Source organism: Ammodytes marinus, assembly GCF_949987685.1.
Source record: "Ammodytes marinus genome assembly, chromosome: 19".
Classification (NCBI taxonomy): Eukaryota; Metazoa; Chordata; class Actinopteri; order Uranoscopiformes; family Ammodytidae; genus Ammodytes; species Ammodytes marinus.
In genome coordinates, this window is record NC_137223.1 from 10,183,280 (window position 1) to 10,207,411 (window position 24,132).

The 24,132-nt window shown below is 41.0% G+C and overlaps 1 protein-coding gene across 1 annotated transcript in view; it reads right to left on the reverse strand.

Moving 5' to 3' along the window:
- The window catches only part of slc24a4b (solute carrier family 24 member 4b), a gene marked incomplete at both ends in the record, with an annotated part of 39,021 nt that overhangs the window by 154 nt on the left and 14,735 nt on the right, over window positions 1–24,132 (reverse strand). Inside the window, 14 exons of the mRNA XM_080047417.1 lie at window positions 860–925; window positions 1,450–1,562; window positions 2,166–2,280; window positions 3,096–3,262; window positions 5,245–5,389; window positions 5,695–5,867; window positions 8,973–9,127; window positions 13,675–13,728; window positions 14,234–14,259; window positions 14,357–14,431; window positions 14,603–14,706; window positions 14,804–14,888; window positions 14,984–15,058; window positions 17,969–18,045. Of these exons, the coding sequence (XP_079903543.1) occupies window positions 860–925; window positions 1,450–1,562; window positions 2,166–2,280; window positions 3,096–3,262; window positions 5,245–5,389; window positions 5,695–5,867; window positions 8,973–9,127; window positions 13,675–13,728; window positions 14,234–14,259; window positions 14,357–14,431; window positions 14,603–14,706; window positions 14,804–14,888; window positions 14,984–15,058; window positions 17,969–18,045 (1,430 nt within the window). The remainder of the gene's footprint in view (window positions 1–859; window positions 926–1,449; window positions 1,563–2,165; window positions 2,281–3,095; window positions 3,263–5,244; window positions 5,390–5,694; window positions 5,868–8,972; window positions 9,128–13,674; window positions 13,729–14,233; window positions 14,260–14,356; window positions 14,432–14,602; window positions 14,707–14,803; window positions 14,889–14,983; window positions 15,059–17,968; window positions 18,046–24,132) is intronic.

Consider the following 24,132-nt stretch of genomic DNA (forward strand, 5'->3'; position numbering starts at 1 on the left):
ACAGAGGACAAGATACATCAGAATGGCTTGTGCAGGATCCTCTCTCAATGAAAGATTCATTTACCCTGGAAATCCAGACTCGCCGCTAGCAAATGTTAATTTGTTTCGCAGCTTACGTCGGTCGAGATGTGGGTCTGGATTTCCAGGCTAGGATTAATGTGCCCTGGGCGTAAAAAACAAGTGATAATATCTACTTAAACAAAGCAGAATAGAAGGCTGCACCCAATTGTTTTATCCAATTATACATTTTTCTGAACTGACCAAATTATAAAAATTAAATCCACAGTGTCACAGTGTGATCACACTACAGCAGTGTGACCATGTTGTTGTTGGTCTTTTGTAGCTGGTACATAACTGATCTACGTATACGAGTTTGAGATGACAAGTTCAGAAAAAAAACATGCAGTGTTTTGTTAGCTGTTGACAAGCTCCAGGAACACAACTTCCTAAGTTTAACTAAGCTTTGAAATGTAAATTTAAAAAGGGGATTTGCTTTGTAAAATAATATGTTTACCAGCTTTGTTGAAAAAAACAAATTTTCATATAGATGCCATACTGTGAATTGCAATAAAAAGGGACATTTTGGTTTATTTGCTCCAGTGAGAGTCTCATATTCCAGTTCCTTATCGAATTCAGTAGAATTACTCGAAGGAAAATTGCATTGTTTCCTTTGAAAGAAAGCGCTCAACTGAATTTTAAATATTTGTATGAACCAATTAGAGACGCTGTTTCAACCAAGCGCAGCCAAACGGGGATGATATTTTGTATGAAAGTAGATGGGATGTTTTACTAATAACATGTACGGTACACTTCAGCATTGAACCAGGTTATCTTCCAGCCTCCATTATCTGTTGCTCACCGTGAGGGCCACAGAGCCCAGCAGAAGCACCACCGAGTAAACCAGGCCACGACTGTTTATCATCACCTGTAACACACAAGACGAGGAGACATTTACATGTTTAGCTGCTTCCATCATATGCGGAATCAGAGATAAACTAGTGACTGGATTTGATTTGTATAATACACTCTTGCACAAAATAAAACAGCATAGCTGAGGGCTTCGTTCCAAATCGCACACTTTCTTTCTATTTACATACTACGGCTGATCATAAAAAGTATCTAGTTAGAATGCAGTAGGGTGATATTTGGGTGATACTTTGTCTTATTTATTTGATCATGTGCTTTGATCTTGCCTATATATCCGTCACATCGCTGGTTGTTTTCACTCGGAAGCTCTGTCGATGTGACGTCACCCGGTGCGCATTGGGTTGTGGGTCACAATCGCCCAAATAGTAGGCTGATTTCAGCACTAAAAATCTCAACCGGATGTAGTGGGCATCCGGGTAGTTTTTGCATGCTGCTTCTGACTATTTTTCTACCATACTGAATAACAGGGTAGTATGGGTATTGGGCTGGTCTGAATTATTGTAAAGGAAACAAGCGCCTTACCTCTGATCCATAGTCGACACACATGGTCTGTATGGCCCAGGGAACCCCCAGTCCCACAAGAATATCAAACACATTACTGCCGATGGTGTTGGACACTGCCATGTCTCCCAAACCTGCAACCAAAACCAAATGAAGTTTTACATAAAAATAAAAAAATAATAATAATAATAATAATAATAATAATAATAATAATAATAATAATAATAATAATAATAATAATAATAATAATAATAATAATAATAACTATAACTTTAAGCAGGGACGTGAAGTTTCTTTTAGACTTTCATGTCAACTAGAAGAACACTGTTTGCTAGATGAAGGTACATATTCGGCTGGCCTGTCCAGTCAGCTGGGGAGGTAGTGACGCAGGGCTACACTGTAATCTATAAACAGCTCGGAACTATTTTCTCTTGTTCCTGTGCTCCGTACATCCCTATTCGTCTCTCAACTATTTTCTATGCACAAAGGGGACGACAGATGTATGGACTCTGCAAGTATGTTACACTTGGTTTGTAAATGCAATGGCTAGAGAAATGTATCAAAATGTTAAGATGTTGGTCCTTCCACTGTAAAATTGTCTGTTTCTTCCAGTGACCAATGAAAATGAGAATGTTCTGGTGGACGCGCGGTAAAATATCTGGCTCTTCTATTTTTGTTATAATTCCAGACAAAATTAGCTCAATTTGAACAATGTTCCAGATGGTAAAAAGGTGTACCTTGGCGAGCCACAATGAGACTGGCTATGCAGTCTGGGACACTGGTGCCGGCTGCCAGGAAGGTGATACCCATGATGACGTCAGGGATTCCCAGAGTGTAACCGATTATGGTCACCTGAGAGAAATGCACACACTCTGCACAGTCAAGAGTTTTTATGATTGGCTGAGGGGGAACGAATGGGGTAGAGATAGAAGCTTAATATGACAGGAAGCTGACCTGACTTAAACATACTTTAAGATACTAAAAACATACATACTTAAACATCCACTGATCAGATCTGTTAGGGGCGATGAGGAAACTGTAGCCTTCCTCAAATGAAATCATGAAACAAACAAGTTTGAGGTTTGACTGGCACTCATTTCATTACGCCATCCAGGCACTCTACTGCAAAATTAGTGCCCCCAGCTGTTTCTCTCCATAAACCAACTCTGAATATTGCACATGGTAGCGCATGTTAATTGAACATTTCTTTTGCCAACTTTTAACAAAAGAAAAATAGCTACATTTGGATTGAAGATTCCAGGTAATTCCCAATTTTATAGAACAAAAATAGAAAGTTACAAGTATAAGTCAGAAAAGATTCAGGAGGAACTGTTAGACCTGTTCTGTTAAACATTCAATCATTAAAACATGATGGAAAAAAAACACAGACGATGTAATAGGAGAAAGTCTAACACCTAAAGATACAGTGTGTAGTCTAGTTGTATTTTTGCAGCCATTTACCTCCACAGGGATTTACAAGAGTATGGCGTAAGACAGATATAAATATGTTTTCTCCAGGGGATATTCAAAGTGTTTCATGCTGAGTGGCTGTGGACATCAAGCCTATAAACACAGCTATTGGGAATCGCTCGTTTGAATTTTTCAGAGATTGTGAATGCTGCATCTTGCATGAAATAATTATCGTCCCATATTGTTGTGACACTTACCATCCAGACCATAAAGTAGGAGAAGACGGCGATCCAGACAGTGGACATGATGAAGGAGAGCATGAAGAACTTCTCCCAGCGAGGCTTGGCACAGTTCGGAATGGAAAAGAACAGCAACAGGAGCAGAGGCCACGAGATGAGCCACTTCAACTTGCTGCCAATACCCGCTGCAGTACACAAATACACATAATCCACTTATTGATCAGAATACATGAACAGCTTACAGAACGCTCGCATTTCGTTTTTACATTCTGAATACATTTTCCACAAATCATTACATTTAAAAAATATATATATATTCTGTATAATCATTGATTTGTGAAAATCTGTTCTTCCCAGCAACTGGATTGTCAATGTCATTCTTCGGCACATACACTCAACAAAAATATAAACGCAACACTTTTGTTTTTGCTCCCATTTTTCATGAGATGGACTTAAAGATCTAAAATTCATTCCAGATACACAATATTACCATTTCTCTCAAACATTGTTCACAAATCTGTCTAAATGTGTGATAGTGAGCACTTCTGCTTTGCTGAGATAATCCATCCCACCTCACAGGTGTGCCACATCAAGATGCTGATCTGACATCATGATTAGTGCACAGGTGTGCCTTAGACTGTCCACAATAAAAGGCCACCCTGAAATGTGCAGTTTTGTCTCACAGCAAAATGCCACAGATGCCACAAGCATTGAGGGAGCGTGCAATTGGTATGCATGCTGACACCAGGAATATCAACCAGATCTGTTGCTCCTGCATTGAATGTTCATTTCTCCACCATAAGCCGTCTCCAAAGGCGTTTCAGAGAATATGGCAGTACATCCAACCGGCCTCACAACCCCAGACCACGTGTAACCACACCAGCCCAGGACCTCCACATCCAGCAGGTTCACCTCCAAGATCGTCTGAGACCAGCCACTGAGACAGCTGCTGAAACAATTGGTTTGCATAACCAAACAATTTCTGCACAACTGCATGCTCGTCGTCCTCATCGGGGTCTTGACCTGACTCCAGCTCGTCGCCGACTTGAGTGGGCAAATGCTCACATTCGATGGCGTCTGGCACGTTGGAGAGGATGAATCTCGGTTTACATTGTTCAGGGCAGATGGCAGACAGCGTGTGTGGCATCGTGTGGGTGAGCGCTTTGCTGATGTCAATGTTGTGGATCGAGTGGCCCATGGTGGTGGTGGGGTTATGGTATGGGCAGGCATCTGTTATGGACGAAGAACACAGGTGCATTTTATTGATGGCATTTTGAATGCACAGAGATACCGTGATGAGATCCTGAGGCCCATTGTTGTGCCATACATCCATGAACATCACCTCACGTTTCAGCAAGATAATGCACAGCCCCATGTTGCAAGGATCTGTACACAATTCTTGGAAGCTGAAAATGTCCCGGTTCTTGCATGGCCAGCATACTCACCGGACATGTCACCCATTGAGCATGTTTGGGATGTGCTTGACCGGCATATACGACAGCGTGCACCACTTCCCACTAATATCCAGCAACTTCGCACAGCCATTGAAGAGGAGTGGACCAACATTCCACAGGCCACAATTGACAATCTGATAAACTCTATGCGAAGAAGATGTGTTGCACTGCATGAGGCAAATGGTGGTCACACCAGATACTGACAGGTTCCGAGTCCCCAGACCCCCAATAAAGCAAAGAAATGCACATTTCAGAGTGGCCTTTTATTGTGGACAGTCTAAGGCACACCTGTGCACTAATCATGCTGTCAGATCAGCATCTTGATGTGGCACACCTGTGAGGTGGGATGGATTATCTCAGCAAAGCAGAAGTGCTCACTATCACACATTTAGACAGATTTGTGAACAATGTTTGAGAGAAATGGTAATATTGTGTATCTGGAATGAATTTTAGATCTTTAAGTCCATCTCATGAAAAATGGGAGCAAAAACAAAAGTGTTGCGTTTATATTTTTGTTGAGTGTATGTTGTCTTCTGTCTATTGTAAGGGCCAACATCATAGACAATTTTCTTTTGCATTACTTATACATTGATTTATTCAATACGAAATGGAACAATTTGAGCGAGGACGTCAATAAAGACTGAAGTGGAGAGTAATGTATAGTCTTTATATCCATCTATGCATGCCAAATTATAAACACACAAATGACAAACCTGGAACACCAAACGGCGAGATGGTGTCATTCTCCTTGGGCTCTTCCGGTTTGTCTTCTGGCACGTTCCCGTTCTCGATTTCAACTTTCCCGCCGTCAATCACTTGTGTCTCCACTCCGTTGGCGGCTTGCACCAACTTCTGACGCTTTCAGAAAATAAGACACTAAGTCAAAGAGCACATGAGCAGACACACTGCTACTTACGACTGCTGCACTATACTGCCACATTTTGTTTCGGCTGTCAAATGATGAAAAAACAAAACAACACACTCGTACACTGTGCGAGTGAGATAAGGAGCCTTTGGGGCTTATACAAACTCATTTGAAACCAAACTCAAGTCTCCAAGCTTAAAATAGTAAACACCACCCCCCGCCAAAAAGAAAAAAAACACTGGACAAAAAGTTTTAGCAGCTAAATCCCCTGATTTGGAGCCACAACGCCCCTCTGTACCTCTGTGATGATGAGGCGACTGGCCATGCGCAGACGGGTCTTGGGTCCAAAATGGCTGGTGACCATGACGCGGAGGCCGGCTTCTGGAAACCTGAACTTGGAAGGGCTGTCGTGCATGATCTCGTCCACCATCACCACCGAGCCGCGGCTGTATGGCTTTTGGGTTGGCTTGACTGGTCGGGGAGGGGGGTGGTGATGAAAATATATCAAAAAGTTAAATGTATTGAATGTGTGAACGCTGCCTCAATCTACTAGTAACAAAAAAGCACATTACTTTATTTCCATTCATTTGTACCCATTTTATTTGTTCAATTAAAGTGCATGAGCGGGACAACTTCCTGATAGTGAACATCCAACACATAAAAGAAGTTCAATTTTGAATCAATTATACCCTGTAGAATATCAAGCCTAAACAGAGTTGGTTTGTAAGAAGGGAAAAGCCAAGAGCTTTTGCACAATGTACTATGAACGTTTGTAGTGTCATTTTGTTGTCTGTAATGCAACACTGAGGAATAATAATGGACACTGAACCAGACGCATTTCCTAAACGACAGTGTTAAAGATCTGCTTTAGATTAGGCGGGGCGTTTTCCAAAACTCTGAAAATCATTCCTCTTTTCACTCCCTCATCTTTTTCTAAACGTGACCTGGACATTTATGTTTGGGGCCTTCATGTTGCTCGAGGGAAGTGATTCATGTAGGAATCGAGGACTATAAATAGCAAGGGATCATCACATGCAGGTTTGGACTGTTTAAATCGCAGGATCTCGTATATATAGTAGGTTCAACAAACATTTTTTAAAAGTTTGTTTTTAAAGAAATTGTTTGCTAAGATAAAGAAGAATTTCTAATGCATAAACAAACACTTAAATCTTTCGAAATATCTTAAACACTAAAAATCCCTAGTGAGAGTGACAATGATGTGAAAAAGGAACTGTAAACACGTTAGGATTACAAAAACCTGATACAGTAAAAATCTGCATAATGTGACTCACACAGAGCTGCAGAAAAAAACCTTGTTTAGCTAAAGTCTTATTTTAGGCTTGATCTAATTCAGTTAGGATGGGACCACGACATGAAAAATCATCTAGTTTTTAATGCACAACTGATTAACTGTCCCAAACAATATCTTCTCTCTTTTATTTCACTCCATCCTCATGCAATGGTGGAAAAGGAGTTTACATTTCTTGTGGAGGAAATTCACCCGGAGACTCACCAGCATTGGAACCACCCTTGATCCGATCACACACCAGCTGGGTTAACACGGGTGTGCAATTACAGACATCACATGCCTTTCTGGGTACTGAAATTCAAATAGCTTTCCCCAAATTGCCTGGCGCAGCTTTGAAGTTTGCCTGCCAGTTGTGAATATGTATGGATCTACATATACTGAAGTCGTTAGCTCAACGCCTCCAGAGGTTGCATCACATTTTTTAGATCAAACTATTACGCAGGTGTCTAAAACATTAAATCAATGGTCAGCCCATTTCAATTTCCGCTCTGACAATAATACATATCTCAAAAAAAATGTATTGGCACCCAGGAGCTCCTAATTTTGCTCCGTGCTCACAATTAGCTATAAGATGAATAGTATGAGGAATTTTTTAAAACGTTATACGGGACACTTATTAGTCTAACTCGGCTTTAATTAGATTTTTTATGCATGCAAGAATGCACAAGTTATGTGGGTAAACAGAGCCGGCATAAACATTTCCTCTTGTGAAATCATTACCACTTCAGGAGTCTACGCCCCAGAGACCGGCAGAAGAAAAGTAGTAGGCCTATGCAAGCAGAGAGAATTGGCACACAGCAGCACAACACTGTTGACAATAAGCAAGAGTAAGTTTAGTAAGGCTAAACAGACAGGCAATGTTATCACTAAATGCAGCCAAAGTAGGAAGGGGGTTAAGACGCCACTGAGACGCTTCTGAAAGGTCAAAAGGCAGAAAAGGAAGTAGTAGTAGTGGCTATGAGGTAATCTTATCCAAACATGACATTAAAAAAAGATGTTCAGCAAAGACTAATGTTTTTGAAGTTTTTAATACGTTTGAAACCCAAAACAACAAGAGTCCCCCGACATTAAACTGCATTATCAAAAGAAGATAAAAGAATGTCTACATTATGCTGTTCCCATTTTACACAAGAACAATTCATTGTTTGCCCCCTGTATGCCCAGATAAGCTTCAATTGCAACTTGCTTATCACCCTGAAAAAGACAGGCAGGGAAAAATTAAAAGGAGGAACCTTATATGACTTTTAAACCACAAGGAAAAGTAGTAATATAGACCTAAGGGGGAAATCTGACAAAGCATCTCTTCTTCTTCAGGTAATGCAGTTCACTGAGGTCAAAGGACTGAAGTTTTCTTGATCTTAAAATTTAGAATAGTGTGGTCATATTTAAAGAAACAGTTTGACATTTTGGAAAACGTGCTGTTTGCTTTCTCACTGAGAGTGGAGAACGTCTATAACTAATGTATATGCTAGCTTTAAAGCTACAGCCAGCAGCCATTTTCTTAGCATCATGTAGCATAAAAAGAAATCCTTATAAACGTGTTATCTCATCTGTTAAATTCATATTTGGGTGTGGGGGGGGGGGGGGGGGGATCCACTATGCTATAAAATAAAGCAAGCAGCCAGTTAGCCTAGCATAGCATCAACTGGAAACAGAAACAATTAAAAAAACATTTTGGCTCTATCAAAAGGAAACTTATGCAAGGTAATTTCTTAAATTAATTCAAAAAACAGCATTTCTTAAATGAATACAAAAACTGTAAAAGTCTAGGCTTGCTTACAGCGATCATTTGCAAACCCCCACACTGGGACCCTTAGGTGTTCATGCACCTACATGTATTTTCATCAGGATGACAGGTATATCAGTGCCTAAGCTCAGTATTCAACACCATGGAGCATTTGTGATACTTTATGGAAGAATGGAAGAAGGCGTAAGCTCCCTAGAGCTCTTTAGAAAAGATTAACTTTCTATGCAACATCTAACTGTTAGCATAGACAGAGTGGTATCAACCATGTCATCCAGCTGTCAGCAAGAAAGCAAATTGCCATGCATATATCACAAAATGTCTAAACTATTGCTTGAAGTATGTGTCAGCAAAATATATAGAGTATACGCTGAAGCAACTATAGTTAGTTCAGCAGAAAGTAGCAAAGGGTTAAAGCCACAGACCTAACAGAAGGAAACAACCACAGTCTTCCAGAGAATAAAAGTGTATTTCATGGTACATGGGATAGTTTTGGGAACCCAGCCTGTCTGATTAACCTTACCTTCCGATAGTAAAGGCAATGACGGGTCGTCATCCCAAACAAAGAGATAACTAGTATTACCGTCCTCCATCTCACTGCTGGCCGCGGCGTTACCGTTGGCCACGTTTTTCTTCTTCGACTTCCCCGTGAAAAAGTTCTGCATGGTGGAGTTAAATCTAGTAGAAAGATGAAACATAATAATCAGTAAATCCAAGACACAGAAAGAGTTCAAAAGGAGATACAAAACAAGATAGGACATACAGTGCCAAGATTCACATGTGCAAATAGGGTTTATGAGCTTCAGATGAAAGGCTCCATGTTGTTTGAAATATACAGTTTTCGTTAATTAGCAAAAAAATAACCCATTTACACTCCAAACTTCTATAGAAATAATTATTTATAGTTAAGGTGGCCTGCTTTTAAATAAACAGCATCATTACACTATACAAAAACTGTCTGAAAAACGCTGCATTATAACAGAAATGACTGTCTCCAGAAGCCAAACACATGCTTTCATCTTCTACTAAAGGTTTTCAATAAGACCATATAAGTGTCATCATAAAAAAGTGGATCACAAATTCTAGATACATTGTTGCTGCCTTTGAACAAACTGTGCCGATGTAACCTTGACAACAACAAAAGAGCTGCTCTCTTACTTTCAGACAGCTTCAGAAGCTTACATTAAAACTAATAAATGTCTTATTTTCAAGGGACACTTTGAAAAGAAAAAATTATTTCCTTTCCTTGTATTTCCACATAAAATGTACCTGAAGTAAGGGTTCAGGGATATAGGTTTTTATAATTTGTAGAAACATGTAGCGGGTCTATTCACTGATTTTAACTAAAAGTGATTTTGACAACCATCTTTCCAGAATAGCTGACTCCACCTTTAAGTGTGGTGACAATCGGGACATTTTTACTTTTTACAGATATGTGTTCGGACTAGGAACACCCAGGTTGAAACCGGGACAATCTCTGACTAACCGGGACATCTAGGCGCTAGATTTTTTTAAGAAAATGCTATTTACAATTTGTTTCATTACACTTTCCGCTATGCTGTTATTTGTTTTACTATTGGCAGCATGTGGCCTATTTGAGCAGAGAGAACAAATATTGCACCCAATCCATGGAGGGTCACGTCCGAGCCCTCATCGCAACATATAACATACAGCTCCATTTTGATTGGAACAGCCCAAAATGGTCTGGGGATATTTTTGGAAGAAGGGGAGACATAGGACAGCATATCCACACTTCTTTCCTCCAAATGAGAAAGAAGAGGAGTGATCCGGTTAAGCTTGTGCTCTTAGCCACTGCAGAGGGAGAAAGATTAAACTCTTATGGCAGCGAAGAGACCAGGCTGCAACTGAATGGAACCAACTGGACAGAGACACAGTGGCACTGGACTACGTGGTTGGCATATCAAGTTCCAGTAAGTGATTCTGGACAATGCTTTGTCAATTTTCTTTTGTAAAAAAATAAAAAAATTGTGAATGTCTCCTCACGATCCGCTACCTGTCCGTACTGTGAGTGTGCTACCAAGAAATCTGGTGTTAATACACAGCCTGTAAACAGGCATGTTGCTAGCTGCGACGGGCCCCCTTAGTTTACACAGCATGGGCTGCGTATTAACACTGAATTCTTTATAGCGCGCACACACAGTACGTACAGGTACTGGATCCTGAGGAGATATTCACTTTTTTTGACAAAGTGATTTATTTGTTGACTCTACATTTAATCTGTATTATATACAAACAATTTATTTATACAATCTTTAAGTTAACATAAAAAATATAGACAAGAAGATGGCAGAGCAGAATATTAACCCAAATTGTGATTGGATGCAAATACAACCCTATTGGTTCTTTTAAAATATTCCCAAATTCAAAATAAACTCTAAACTATGACAGATTCAAGTATGTTTCGTGGGACGCCAGTTTTATATCTATCCATCTGAACTTATAAACATTTTGATATCTAGTGTCATTTTTTTGTATAACTCAATTGAGAAACTATAAAATGTTGTCCCAACTGTGGGAAACTGCCTCATAAAAATTGCAACTTATTTAATTAGAGTCCAGAAGGCTCCCCAGCTTCATTTTCCGTTAGCATCTGGGTAGGCAACCTGAACCAGACCCTCCCCACCAGATGGAAACCCAACTCTTCTCCTGTCAACCTGCTGAGTGCACATGTTGGTCACACTTCATCAGCCACCAGAATTCACTGTGGAAGAGTTTAAGCAGTTCTCCCCATGTGTTGCATTGGTGCAATTTAACCAAGTGCATTTTACACAACTACTCAGTACATTTCTGAGGTGGTTTACAAAGAACCTTCAATTTAATGCTAATTTATACTTCTACGTCTCTACATTCTACAGGGAAATATTGTACTTTTGAATCCACTACACTTGCCTGTATTTAAAGTTACTAGTTAGTTACTATCCAAAAAATAAATATAAACTTGTGACCTGTTAGATATATCTCATGGCCATTTGGAGCCCCTGATCTCCTTGGTCAAGGACCACTGGACTAAACTAGCTGATCGTATATAAGTATTTAAAACTAGCTCAACCTTTAGCAGCAAAATGCTAATGTTTTTTAGAAGATATAATGATTGAACATGTCATATGATAATATTATTAGTCAAATGCAATTTTTCTATGTAGGTAGATCTTTTATTTTGATATTAATGATGTTTAGCCAGTTACACTTGTGTATTTTAACTTAAAGCTGGGGTATATGATTTCTGATTGGTCAAAGTTAACATGAGCTGACACTTTGACCAATCAGAGCGAGGCTCCAATTCTCTGTTCTTATTGGCTGTTGGGACTGTCCATTCACTTTGGCACGACTTTGTTGGTGTCAGGGAGGGAGCATAGGGGAGGGACCAAAGAGAACAAGTGGAGCGGTTGAGGTACAGGTCCTTCTCATATAATTAGCATATTGTGATAAAGTTCAATATTTTCTGTAATGTACTGATAAACATTAGACTTTCATATATTTTAGATTCATTACACACAACTGAAGTAGTTCAAGCCTTTTATTGTTTTAATATTGATGATTTTGGCAAAAAAGTAAAGAAAAACCAAAAATCCCTATCTCAAAAAATTAGCATATTTCATCCGACCAATAAAAGAAAAGTGTTTTTAATACAAAAAAGTCAACCTTCAAATAATTATGTTCAGTTATGCACTCAATACTTGGTCGGGAATCCTTTCGCAGAAATGACTGCTTCAATGCGGCGTGACATGGAGGCAATCAGCCTGTGGCACTGCTGAGGTGTTATGGAGGCCCAGGATGCTTCGATAGCGGCCTTAAGCTCATCCACAGTGTTGGGTCTGGTGTCTCTCAACTTCCTCTTCACAATATCCCTCAGATTCTCTATGGGGTTCAGGTCAGGAGAGTTGGCAGGCCAATTGAGCACAGTAATACCATGGTCAGTAAACCATTTACCAGTGGTTTTGGCACTGTGAGCAGGTGCCAGGTCTTGTTGAAAAATTAAATCTTCATCTCCATAAAGCTTTTCAGCAGATGGAAGCATGAAGTGCTCCAAAATCTCCTGATAGCTAGCTGCATTGACCCTGCCTTTGATAAAACACAGTGGACCAACACCAGCAGCTGACATGGCACCCCAGACCATCACTGACTGTGGGTACTTGACACTGGACTTCAGGCATTTTGGCATTTCCTTCTCCCCAGTCTTCCTCCAGACTCTGGCACCTTGATTTCCGAATGACATGCAAAATTTGCTTTCATCCGAAAAAAGTACTTTGGACCACTGAGCAACAGTCCAGTGCTGCTTCTCTGTAGCCCAGGTCAGGCGCTTCTGCCGCTGTTTCTGGTTCAAAAGTGGCTTGACCTGGGGAATGCGCCACCTGTAGCCCATTTCCTGCACACGCCTGTGCACGGTGGGTCTGGATGTTTCTACTCCAGACTCAGTCCACTGCTTCCGCAGGTCCCCCAAGGTCTGGAATCGGCCCTTCTCCACAATCCTCCTCAGGGTCCGGTCACCTCTTCTGGTTGTGCAGCGTTTTCTGCCACACTTTTTCCTTCCCACAGACTTCCCACTGAGGTGCCTTGATACAGCACTCTGGGAACAGCCTATTCGCTCAGAAATTTCTTTCTGTGTCTTACCCTCTTGCTTGAGGGTGTCAATGATGGCCTTCTGGACAGCAGTCAGGTCGGCAGTCTTACCCATGATTGCGGTTTTGAGTAATGAACCAGGCTGGGAGTTTTTAAAAGCCTCAGGAATCTTTTGCAGGTGTTTAGAGTTAATTAGTTGATTCAGATGATTAGGTTAAGAGCTCGTTTAGAGTACCTTTTCATGATATGCTAATTTTTTGAGATAGGAATTTGGGGTTTTCATGAGCTGTATGCCAAAATCATCAGTATTAAAACAACAAAAGACCTGAAATATTTCAGTTGGTGTGCAATGAATCTAAAATATATGAAAGTTCAATTATTATCATTACATTATGGAAAATAATCAACTTTATCACAATATGCTAATTATATGAGAAGGACCTGTATTTGGATTCGAATCTCTATCCCAACTGCCATTTTCTCCCCAAATCCTCGACCCCAGCTTTTAGACTGATTTGGGATACGTTAACTTGATTTTTTTTACATTAATCTTTCAGTTGTTTAACTTGCAGTAAAGGATTTATATACTATTTTATCACTGACGGCTTAAAAGAGCAAAACTGAATGACATAAAAACAACTCACTTCATGATAAGGATGTATCCAACATACATGAGCACCAGCACCAAACTCTCCCACCTGATTAAGAGGGGAAAAAACAGATGGGGTAGAAAGTGAGGACAGTAAATTCAGGTTCCTATACACTGTAGTTAAAAAAAAAACTTTGAAGTTACAGCTTGAGAAAGGGGAACATCTGCAAGCAAGGGGCCAGCAACTAAACTTGACAGTAAACAAAATGAACCCAACCCTTGTCTAGTTTCCTAAACGTCTAAAAGAAACAACATTGGGAATAAAAAAAAAAAAACGTGTTAAAACAATAAAGTGTGGCCACAGGTAACAATTACATTATAATGGTCAATTTTAGTGTAACAGTAACATCTGTAGTGAACTGAATCAGTTTGGTCAGTTTGCTAACATTAGGCTAATGGTCAAAATAGACCAAGTAATTCTGTAGCATCAACATCCTTAAATGTTGATCAAGATTCAGTTTGATTCCTTTTGAATTTGGCTTTTTACAACAAATAGAAAATTGTCTCACTTTCACATATGGGTTATGTACAGCTCAACTGGGAGGATAACTTACCAAACTATCTTCTCATCGTAGATGAACTGAAACAAAAACGGAGAAACATTTATCTCAGAATACAGTGATCAAAGAAGAACATCTGGATAATCGTTAATAATGAATGCATGTTGTCCAACTTACTGCAATCAAAGCCACCACAGACAGGATGTAGTAGGTGGAATCCCTGAAAACTGCCCACCAGGTCAACACCACCACCTGAGATTTCAAAAGTGCAGTCATATTTGATATATTTCTTCACACACACACACACACACACACACACACACACACACACACACACACACACACACACACACACACACACACACACACACACACACACACACACACACACACACACACACACACACACACACACACACACACCTGTCCAGCGAAGATCCCACACACACCAATGATGCAAAGGATGTTGAAGACCGCCGAGCCAACGATGGTCCCCACCCCCACATCACCGTGGGTGATGAAGACACCTGCACACAGGGAGGTGGCCAATCAAAATCAGTGGAGACACCCACCATCTGGGAATATCTATGTAACTATACAGTGTGTGTGTGTGTGTGTGTCTACCAATGACAGATGCAAAAAGCTCTGGTGCAGAACTGCCAGCTGCCATGAATGTGGCTCCTGCAACATCTTCACTCAGGTCTAGTTTCTGTAGAAAGAAGAGAAGATTTGACAGGTTATACAGACAAACCAGTACTTTGGAACCGCAACATTGACAGATGAAAGACAACAGCTCCCAGTTACCTCACAGATTTTCTCCAGCGATGTCACAAAGTATTCATCGCATACTATGGCGAGGGCCAGGAACATGTAGAGCGCCTGTAAACAGAGCAAGCAGAGTTCAGTTATAAGAATATGTGTGTGTGTGTGTGTGTGTGTGCGTGTGTGTGTGTGTGTGTGTGCGTGCGTGTGTGTGAAGTCTCTGTTAGTGTGTGTATCTGTGTCAAGGGCAGGTTGGAGTGAGAATATAAGTGTGTGCCCCCCTTTATGGATACATACTTAATCAGCAGGAATGAGACGAGTTAATTGAGCTTTAGCTCTGTTAAAGGACAGGTGAAGGGGAATCTCAACACACACAGCCCAATTAAAAAGGGCCCTGGCTGCTTCCAATTCAAATGACTACTCAGTCAGCAGCCATAGTAAGCCATAATATTAACTTAACATTTTGAAAAATCTACAAGATCTGCATACTCTGTCAGAGAAAGGAGGGTGGGGGCAACCTATTTCAGTAGCTGATCTATAAATTATAGATCAGGTGTGACATCATTATGGCCCAGCAGCTCCATCGGCCGTGCTCTGCTCTATGCTATCCACAGGGGGCAGTGCAGGACTGCAGTATGATCAGACCCCCAAACACACACTTCATTCTTCTCTCACCACTGAAGACCCATGATAAAGCTATACGTACATCAATGTTGAACATAGAGCTGAGGGTGTTAAAGCATTGTATGCTGGCTTGCAGCTGTGGTGCTATACGCTATACTTGGGCAGACCACAAAACCCAATAGAGATCATGATAGGGTTGTTAAATGGTCAGTGGTGGAATGTAACCAAGTACACATTTAAGGTACTTGTACTTCACATAACTGTTTGTTTTCATGCATTTATTTTTTTAGATTTTTTTTTTTTTGCATTTTTATGCTTTTATTGATAGTGTAGAGACAGAGTTGAAATGGGGCAGAGAGGGGAGTGACATGCAGAGAACGACCGCAGGCTGGAATCAAACCCGGGTCCGCTGCTGGCCGAGGCCCATGGGGGGGACGCCCTACCAACTGAGCTAAGGGCGCCCCCATTTTCATGCAGTTTTCCTTCAGAGGCACTTTACTATTCATTTGACAACTTAACTTTCTTTACAAATGAAGACGTCTGCATACAAAACATGATACAATACTTCCTCCACTATCCCCGAAAGGGATAGTACTACATACGTCATAGACCTCTGCTGAGAAGTGGCTCCCATTCATCTCATCAGTAAACTTGTCACATCTATAAAAAGACCTTTCAATAGCATATACATCCCTGAACCATGTGTTCAGGGCTGTAGCTGAATGAGGTCATGTCATCTTAAGTTGTTTTTTTATTCTATTATTTAATACTTAATAATACACTATGTAATGACCAGCTTCTTGTATTTTTTATCTGCTGTTTTAAGAGACTTGGAAAAATTGTGAAGATATCCTTTAAAAATAGTTTCATGCTGCTCATACTGGCTGTACAGAGATCCCTTTCTTAGCATGTTAAAAAGAGACCACAGGTTTTGTTCTGTGCAACTAATTTGAAGCTCATATGAGGCTTCGTAAATCAAGTGGGTATCTCACTATCTCCCAAAGTAACCACAATGTAAAATAACTTGCCATTGTTTCTTTGCTGAGCTGCACTAACAAAAAGTGAATGTTTGACTAAAATGACTCAATTTACGAGAGTTATCAACTATAGTGAACTATCCCTGAACTAAATAATACTTTACTAAATGCTCCAGTAAAAGCAGGTTGGATAATGTTGGGGAGGCAGGAGGGGGGGGGGGATGCTGACCTCAGTATTTTTTTAAATCCTGGATTACATTTGACAAAAGGGAGTCTTAAAATTGAAGACAGTTAAATCCAGCATGAAGGGCAATACATGTTGAACAAAACTGACAAACTCCACAGGTAGTTTGTGCCTCTGTCCAGTCAGTGGAGCTTAGCATGACAATGTATATGGAATAAAGACAGTAATAGTTTTTCACAAAAACAGCTCATTAAATATAGATAATGGACATAATGCCCGTCCTTACTTCCTGAACAGAGTCTGAGTCTACCAGGCATCTCGGCAATGTACTAATGAATCATGCCTAAATTTAAACTGCAAACCTCAGAGTAGCACTACCATATTTATGAAGCTTACCACACACACTCCTGAGCCAAAGCTCTCCTTTGAGAGTAATCGCCACTTTACGACACTCAGGAGTGGGGACTGTAAAATGAAATTATCGCTGTATTGTTGTTCCTCAGCTGTTAAGGTGTAAATGACCGTAAGGCTGACCTATATACAGTTACACCGATTACATCTTGAATGGATTATATCAGCTGATTTGAATGTGATGCTTAAGGAGCTGGAGTCAGCGATTCTGAGATTGCTTGTTGTCAAAAATTAATTTGTCAAAATCAAGGAATATCTACTCACGATCAGCTACCTGTCTGTACTGTGTGTGCGGTGAAAAAAAAATCCAGTGTTAATACACAGCCTATGCCCTACTGTAAAAGGGTATGTAAACATAAGTGGCCCATTGTAGCAACATGCTCGTTTACAGAGCATTGGCTGTGTTTTAAACCCAGATTTTTTGTGCACACAGTACAGACAGGGAGCATATATTAATCGATTTTGACGACAAGAATTCTCCAGAATCGCTGACTCCACCTTTAAATGCAAGACCGATTAATGTTGACGTGCCTAGCATTTAATACGTTAAGATATTTGTGATAAAATAGTCTGAAGATGAGGTTTACCCAAATATTCCCAGAACTGTCATATCCCCCAGACTCTCTCAGCATAGACACAAGTTCACCTCCAGGCTCAGATTTAGGAAAGCTTTTGCACTATCATTTGGCTGTTATGGTCTGGATTAGCATGCCTGACTCCGCGAAAACAGCTACCATGACACCACTTTGCTTGTTTTAGCTTTTAAAGCCTTGAAGGGAAGAGTTATGCTGGTTGACTGGGGACCGATGTGATGGAAGAGGGGCCTCTTACCGCCACGATGTGCAGTGCAACAGCCCCAGACTTTCGTTCTGGATTGGTGAAGATGTCTTCGGGGAACTCACGTATAGCTGAGGAGAGAGGAAACAGTCAGTCAACACACACCAGCAGAATGACGGAGATAATTGTCCCCAACCCGCTCTGAAAAAGACAGAGAAACATAGTTTGTTTGTAACAGATATAGGAGTGTTAATACCTGTCTTCTTGCTCCATCTCTTTTCAATGGATGTTGTAATAAACTTAACACAACCTAACAAACAGGACCACCGCCGGCAGAAAATGCAAATTAAAAACAGCCTGTGATCAGTATCCAAAAAAAAGCTGGAAGCTCAGACAACATGGAGGGCTTTGAATATTCTGAGGACTGAAATTGGCGCTGAACACTTTTTTGAAAATAATCAGTCCGCAGTATGTCAAACTGCTCGGCAACTAGTGACTTGATACCTATTCATGGAAGAACGATGATGTGTTAACCATCCTATCTCCTCAAAACTGATGTAAAAGCTCGGGCTAAATTAAGGGGCTGAGGTCATATAGAATTAAAAATGCAAGCAGGCAGAAAAAAACCCTCCCAATGCTGAGGACTCCCAAGCCATCAGCCATGAGAGCTCCAGATGGAGTCCGGTTGTAAGGGCGGTATGGCCATACGGCTCCGGTCACAGGGATCACAGCCCTCTCCATGGTGCACATGGCTGGAGACAGATGCTGGCCGGCTTCCTGAAGGGACCTCTCCTTGTTAACAGGCCCCCAACTTAAATAGGTGCACTATGTAACTTTGGGTGTGTCAGAGAAGTTAACATTTTTCTTAGGTAAATTCTCGTAACTGAATAACCAAATTTTTATTTTTAATTAATTAGAAAGCGACCTGAAAATGTAATGTTACACTGTTTTTGTTTACACCAGCAGGGGCCACAGTTTGGTTCCAGGTGCCTCAAAATTGTTTTGTTTTGATTTTACGATATGATGATTCAATACGTAGAATTACATATTGTACAGTAATTCAGTTTTGTAACTGCAGGCTCTGCAAATGTAAACAAATCCCCGTCCTCTGAAACTGCATAGTGAACCTTTACCTACCATGTTAGTTACACAGGCTACACCTTATCTCTACACTAAAATTCATCCGTACTATGTCTTGCACCATTTTTTGTTTAAGTCTCAAGTGTCTCTCTTCACTTATGTGTTAATCTAATCCATTTCCAGGGCAGGAATCGAACCTCGAACCCTTTGATCATCAGCCGACCCGCTCTACCACCTGAGCCACAGTCGCCCCTAATAAGAGTCTACAGTCCTGCTTGCAGCTCTGTGAGGCTGCACTGAGGCATAGTGGTGCTTTTAGGTAAGTGCTAACATGATCACAGGGAATGGCAATTTTAGCATTAGAGTTTGAATTAGTTATGATTGTGTAGTTTTAACCATAGTAGCAATATAACATACTCACTGAGACTTTGCACTAGTCTTGTTTATGTGGTGGGCCATTTGTTTAATTTTATTAAAAGTAGTGTGCTTTTATTTAGACGTTTCATCTGATGGAGGCTAGCCATCTGTGCCTAGCTCTTATTGGATCACTGATCAAGATTGAGCCTCTTTGCAGAATACACCAAATATCTTACAAAAGTGAGTACACCCATTGCATTTCTTCAAATATTTCATTATATCTTTTCATGGGACAACACTGATGAAATTACACTTTGATACAATGTAAAGTAGTCAGTGTACAGCTTGTATAACAGTGTAAATTAACAGCCATTAATGTCTAAGGCAACAAAAGAGAGTACACCCCTGAGTGAATATGTCCAAATTGGGCCCAAAGTGTCAATATTTTGTGTGGCCACCATTATTTTCCAGCACTGCCTTAACCCTCTTGGGTATGGAGTTCCTTAGAGCTTCACAGGTTGCCATTGGAATCCTCTTCCACTCATTCATGACAGCATCACAGAGCTGGTGGATATGAGAGACCTCGCGCTCCTCCACCTTCCGTTTGAGGATGCCCCACAGATGCTCAATAGGATTAAGGTCTGGAGACATGCTTGGCTAGTCCATCACCTTTAGCCTCAGCTTCTTTAGCAAAGCAGTGGTCGTTTGGAGGTGTGTTTGGGGTCATCATCATGTTGCAATACTGCCCTGTGGTCCAGTTTATGAAGGGAGGGGGTCATGCTCTGCTTCAGTATGGCACAGTGCATGTTGGCATTCAGTGAACTGTAGCTCCCCAGTGCTGGCAGCACTCATGCTGCCCCAGACCATGACACTCCAACCACCATGCTTGACTATAGGCAAGACCAGAGCCGGCCCGAGCCCTAAGCAGAAAATGATCAGGGGGCCCCTCTCCAATCGTACGGTGCCCAAATTATTGCCCATTGTTAAATGTTATCCCCAGACCCAGTGTTTTCTGCAAGTGCATCCAATGTCCAGATGGGTGAAAATATATGACAGCTGAGATCCCCACCCTCCTATGGGGGTCCGGGGGTATGCCCCTCCGGGAGATATCTTTTAAGTTTTTAAAGTGAAATGCATCAATCTGGTGCACTTTGAGATAAAAGTGAAGAGGCTAAATCTGAGAAATGTTGTGTGAACAAATCATTTGGAGACACTGGGTCGGATGAATTAGAAGCTATTGAAGAAAGGCGCATGGATTTTCCATAAAAATATTAATTTTAAATAAAATATTATGCAGGGTCCTCTGGGATGGGCTTGGAGCTCTTTTTCTTTTACTGGACATATTTCTCTGTAATATGATGAATGGATTTAAATGCAGTGAGAGGAATGAAGCAGAAGAACTCTGTTGTCCAGCTTTTTTTTATTTTTACAGACGAGGCTGAAATAGGCTATACACTGTGCATGGGCAACACGAGGGCAGCCCCATTTCCAAATGTTTTTAAATTAACTCAATACACACTGTGCATGGATGTGAACGTGACATGATCAGTTAATTTTGGATTACCTCCCAGATAAACTGATTCAATTATTAGGCTATTAATTATCTAGACCAAAACATTGTATTGCTTTTTTGTATGATGACTTACATTTGCATAATATGATGTCAATATCAAACAGACAAACTCAACAAAAAAAAAAAATGTTGAGGGGGCCCCAAGCAACCGCTTAGTTGGCCCTGGGCAAGACACTTGTCTTTGTACTCCTCACCAGGTTGCCGGCCTACAACCTTGACACCATCGGAACCAAATAGGCTTATCTTGGTCTCATGAGACCACACGACATGGTTGCAGTAATCCATGTCCGTAGTCTGCTTGTCTTCAACAAACTGTTTGTGGGCTTTCTTTTGCATCATCGTTAGAATAGGCTTCCTTCTGGGACGACAGCCATACAGACCAATTTGATGCAGTGTGTGGCATATGATCTGAGCACTGACAGGCTGACCCCGCACCCCTTCAAGCCCTGCAGCAATTCTGGCAGTATTCATAGGTCTATTTTCTAAAGCCAACCTCTGGGTATGACGCTGAGCATGTGCACTCAACCTTCGTAAACTAGGCCGCAGGGCAGTATTGCAACATGAGAATGACCCCAAACACACCTCCAAATGCCACTGCAATGCTAAAGAAGCTGAGGGTAAAGGTGATGGACTAGCCAAGCATGTCTCCAGACCAAAACCCTTTTGAGCATATTTGGGGCATCCTCAAACGAAAGGTGGAGGAGCGCGAGGTCTCTAATGTCCAACAGCTCTGTGATGCTGTCATGAATGGGTGGAAGAGGATTCCAGTGGCAACCTGTGAAGCTCTGGTGAACTCCATGCCCAAGAGGGTTAAGGCAGTGCTGGAAAATAATGGTGGCCACACAAAATATTGACACTTTCGGCACAATTTGGACATTTTCACTTTTGCACTCACTTTTGTTGCCACCAGGTTAGACATTAATGGCTGTGTGTCAAGTTATTTTGAGGGAACAGTAAATTTACACTGTTATATAAGTTGTACACTGACTAATTTACATTGTATCAAAGTGTAATTTCATCAGTGTTGTCCCATGAAAAGATATAATGAAATATTTATATATTATTACTTATATATAGTTATAAGGGCTGTTTTATGTATTTTTTTCATATTCTGTAAAATAACCCTGATGAAGGCTCCGAGCTGAAAGGTGTTGGCAAAATAAAAGTAGAATGCTCCATTATGTCAGCTAGTGTTGCACAGCGGTTTATTTCACAATGACAATGCTAACAGATGCTAACAGTAGGCCTATAATGTTAACCATGATCACCATCTTGGTTAAGTTAAGTGTGTTAGCATGCGAATATTTGCTAATTAGCAATACAGTTAAAAGTAGATCTTTGGCTGATAATCTTTAGTTTTGCAGGTTTTTGGTCAAATTTAAAAGTATTGGATACATTCAAATGTTGACCTTAGGATGGCACAAAGGAAATATTCAGGGGATCACCAATGTTTAAACAAGTCATCCTTCAGGATATAAATGTATATCTAAAAAGCTTAATGTAAAACGCCAATCCAGTTTTTTCTGTCTGGATCAAAACAGTGGACAGTGCAACCATGCCGTCTACAAAGGCATGCCAATGGCACTCGCGTGACAAAAACAATTAATTACTAAATCAAATAGATGGGAATGCTTTGTTGTGGTACTACTTAGGCGAGAACAAATTGTTTTAAATCTGAGCCAGCAGAACAATGCCGTTTACAACAGAAAATAAAAAAGGGAAATATGTTGGCCCTCGTCACATATGGACTCGTGAAATGGAACAGTGCTCACCTGAGACTTCTAACTGCATCTGTCCCAACCTCGCCATCGCCCGTTTGTTTTCATATTCCATGGCATGCACACATGAATGAATCAGCACAGCATTTGGAAGACTGCACAGGCAAATCAAAATACTCCACAGTATGTAGCCTAGTCTAAGTCCACTTAATCAACTGATGCCACCTGGATTTCACTCCGTTACATCACATGTATGGAAACTGCGGTACATTTTCTATGTGTGTCATCTAAGTCATTATCTTTGCAAAAGAACAAAGAGCGGCGAAAACAAAGAGTGGGCAATGCTATTTCTGGCAGTGGAACAAAAGTGAATCCATCCTAGATGATTTGTGGTGGCTCAGGTGCAGCAGCACTGCAGCAGTCCGACTGCCTTCGTGATACAGCTACTTATGGACAGACTGATAAGTTGAATATATGAATACATCTTAAAAAGAATAGCTTGTTGCCTCACCCTAGGGTTCAAGACAAGGCCACAGAAAGCATTCCTTTAACTGTGCGTGCATTTTTGAAGAGACGGACAAAGGTCGCTCATCGCTAATTAGCTTAGCTCAAACACTGGTAGTCAAGGGAGCATTGGTCTGCCGCCGCTCAGAAGATAAACTTTACATCACTTATCTCTCCTGTGTGTGGCCTTTGCCCATGTCTCCTTCAAAAATGCACACACAGTTAAAGGAATGGTTTCTGTCATCTTGTCTTGAATCTGAGTGTGAGGCAACAAGCTCAAAACTAAATTTAACTATACCTTTAAACTGGAGAACACATGGTTGACATTGGAAGCGCACAGCTTTGGCTCATTTAATATCTGACGGGTTTATGTGCCGAATGAAACGTGACGAAAAGCTGACTGCCACAAGCCAGGGCGCAATCAATTACAGGATTTAGTTCAGTTGTGCCCTCAGAGGTGACTGAAAACAGGAGACTGATGCCAATACAGAAGGCTCAACTCCTACTGATACCTCATGGACAAACACTCCCACCACCATACATCATTCTAGCTGCTGAAGGCTGTCTGTGAAGCTTCTGAAAAGCAGAAAAACCACAGGAAGGTTTGAATGTTCCTGCTGTCTGAGCCTTTTCACCCCCTGCTAGAACCATGTTCAGCTACCAAACCTGCAGGTCTGCCATTAATCAATAATTGAATGCCTTTGCCAACCATGTCCTTTAGTTAATTGTTCAGCCCCCTGTTTCTTTAATGTACAATCAGGTCTGTGTGTGTGTTAAAAGGGTGCAACAGAGGGACAGCAGAGGGACGAGAGGCAGGGGTCACCTCCCAGTCCTTGTAAACATGGAACCAGACGGCGTCTACTACAGGCTTGGTCTGCGTCTCCTCCCTGTAGAGGTCAAACCGGACATGAACATGCTTCCACAGCCATTTTTACCCCCACACAAGGATAGAACAGGACGTACACACACACACACACACAGCAGTG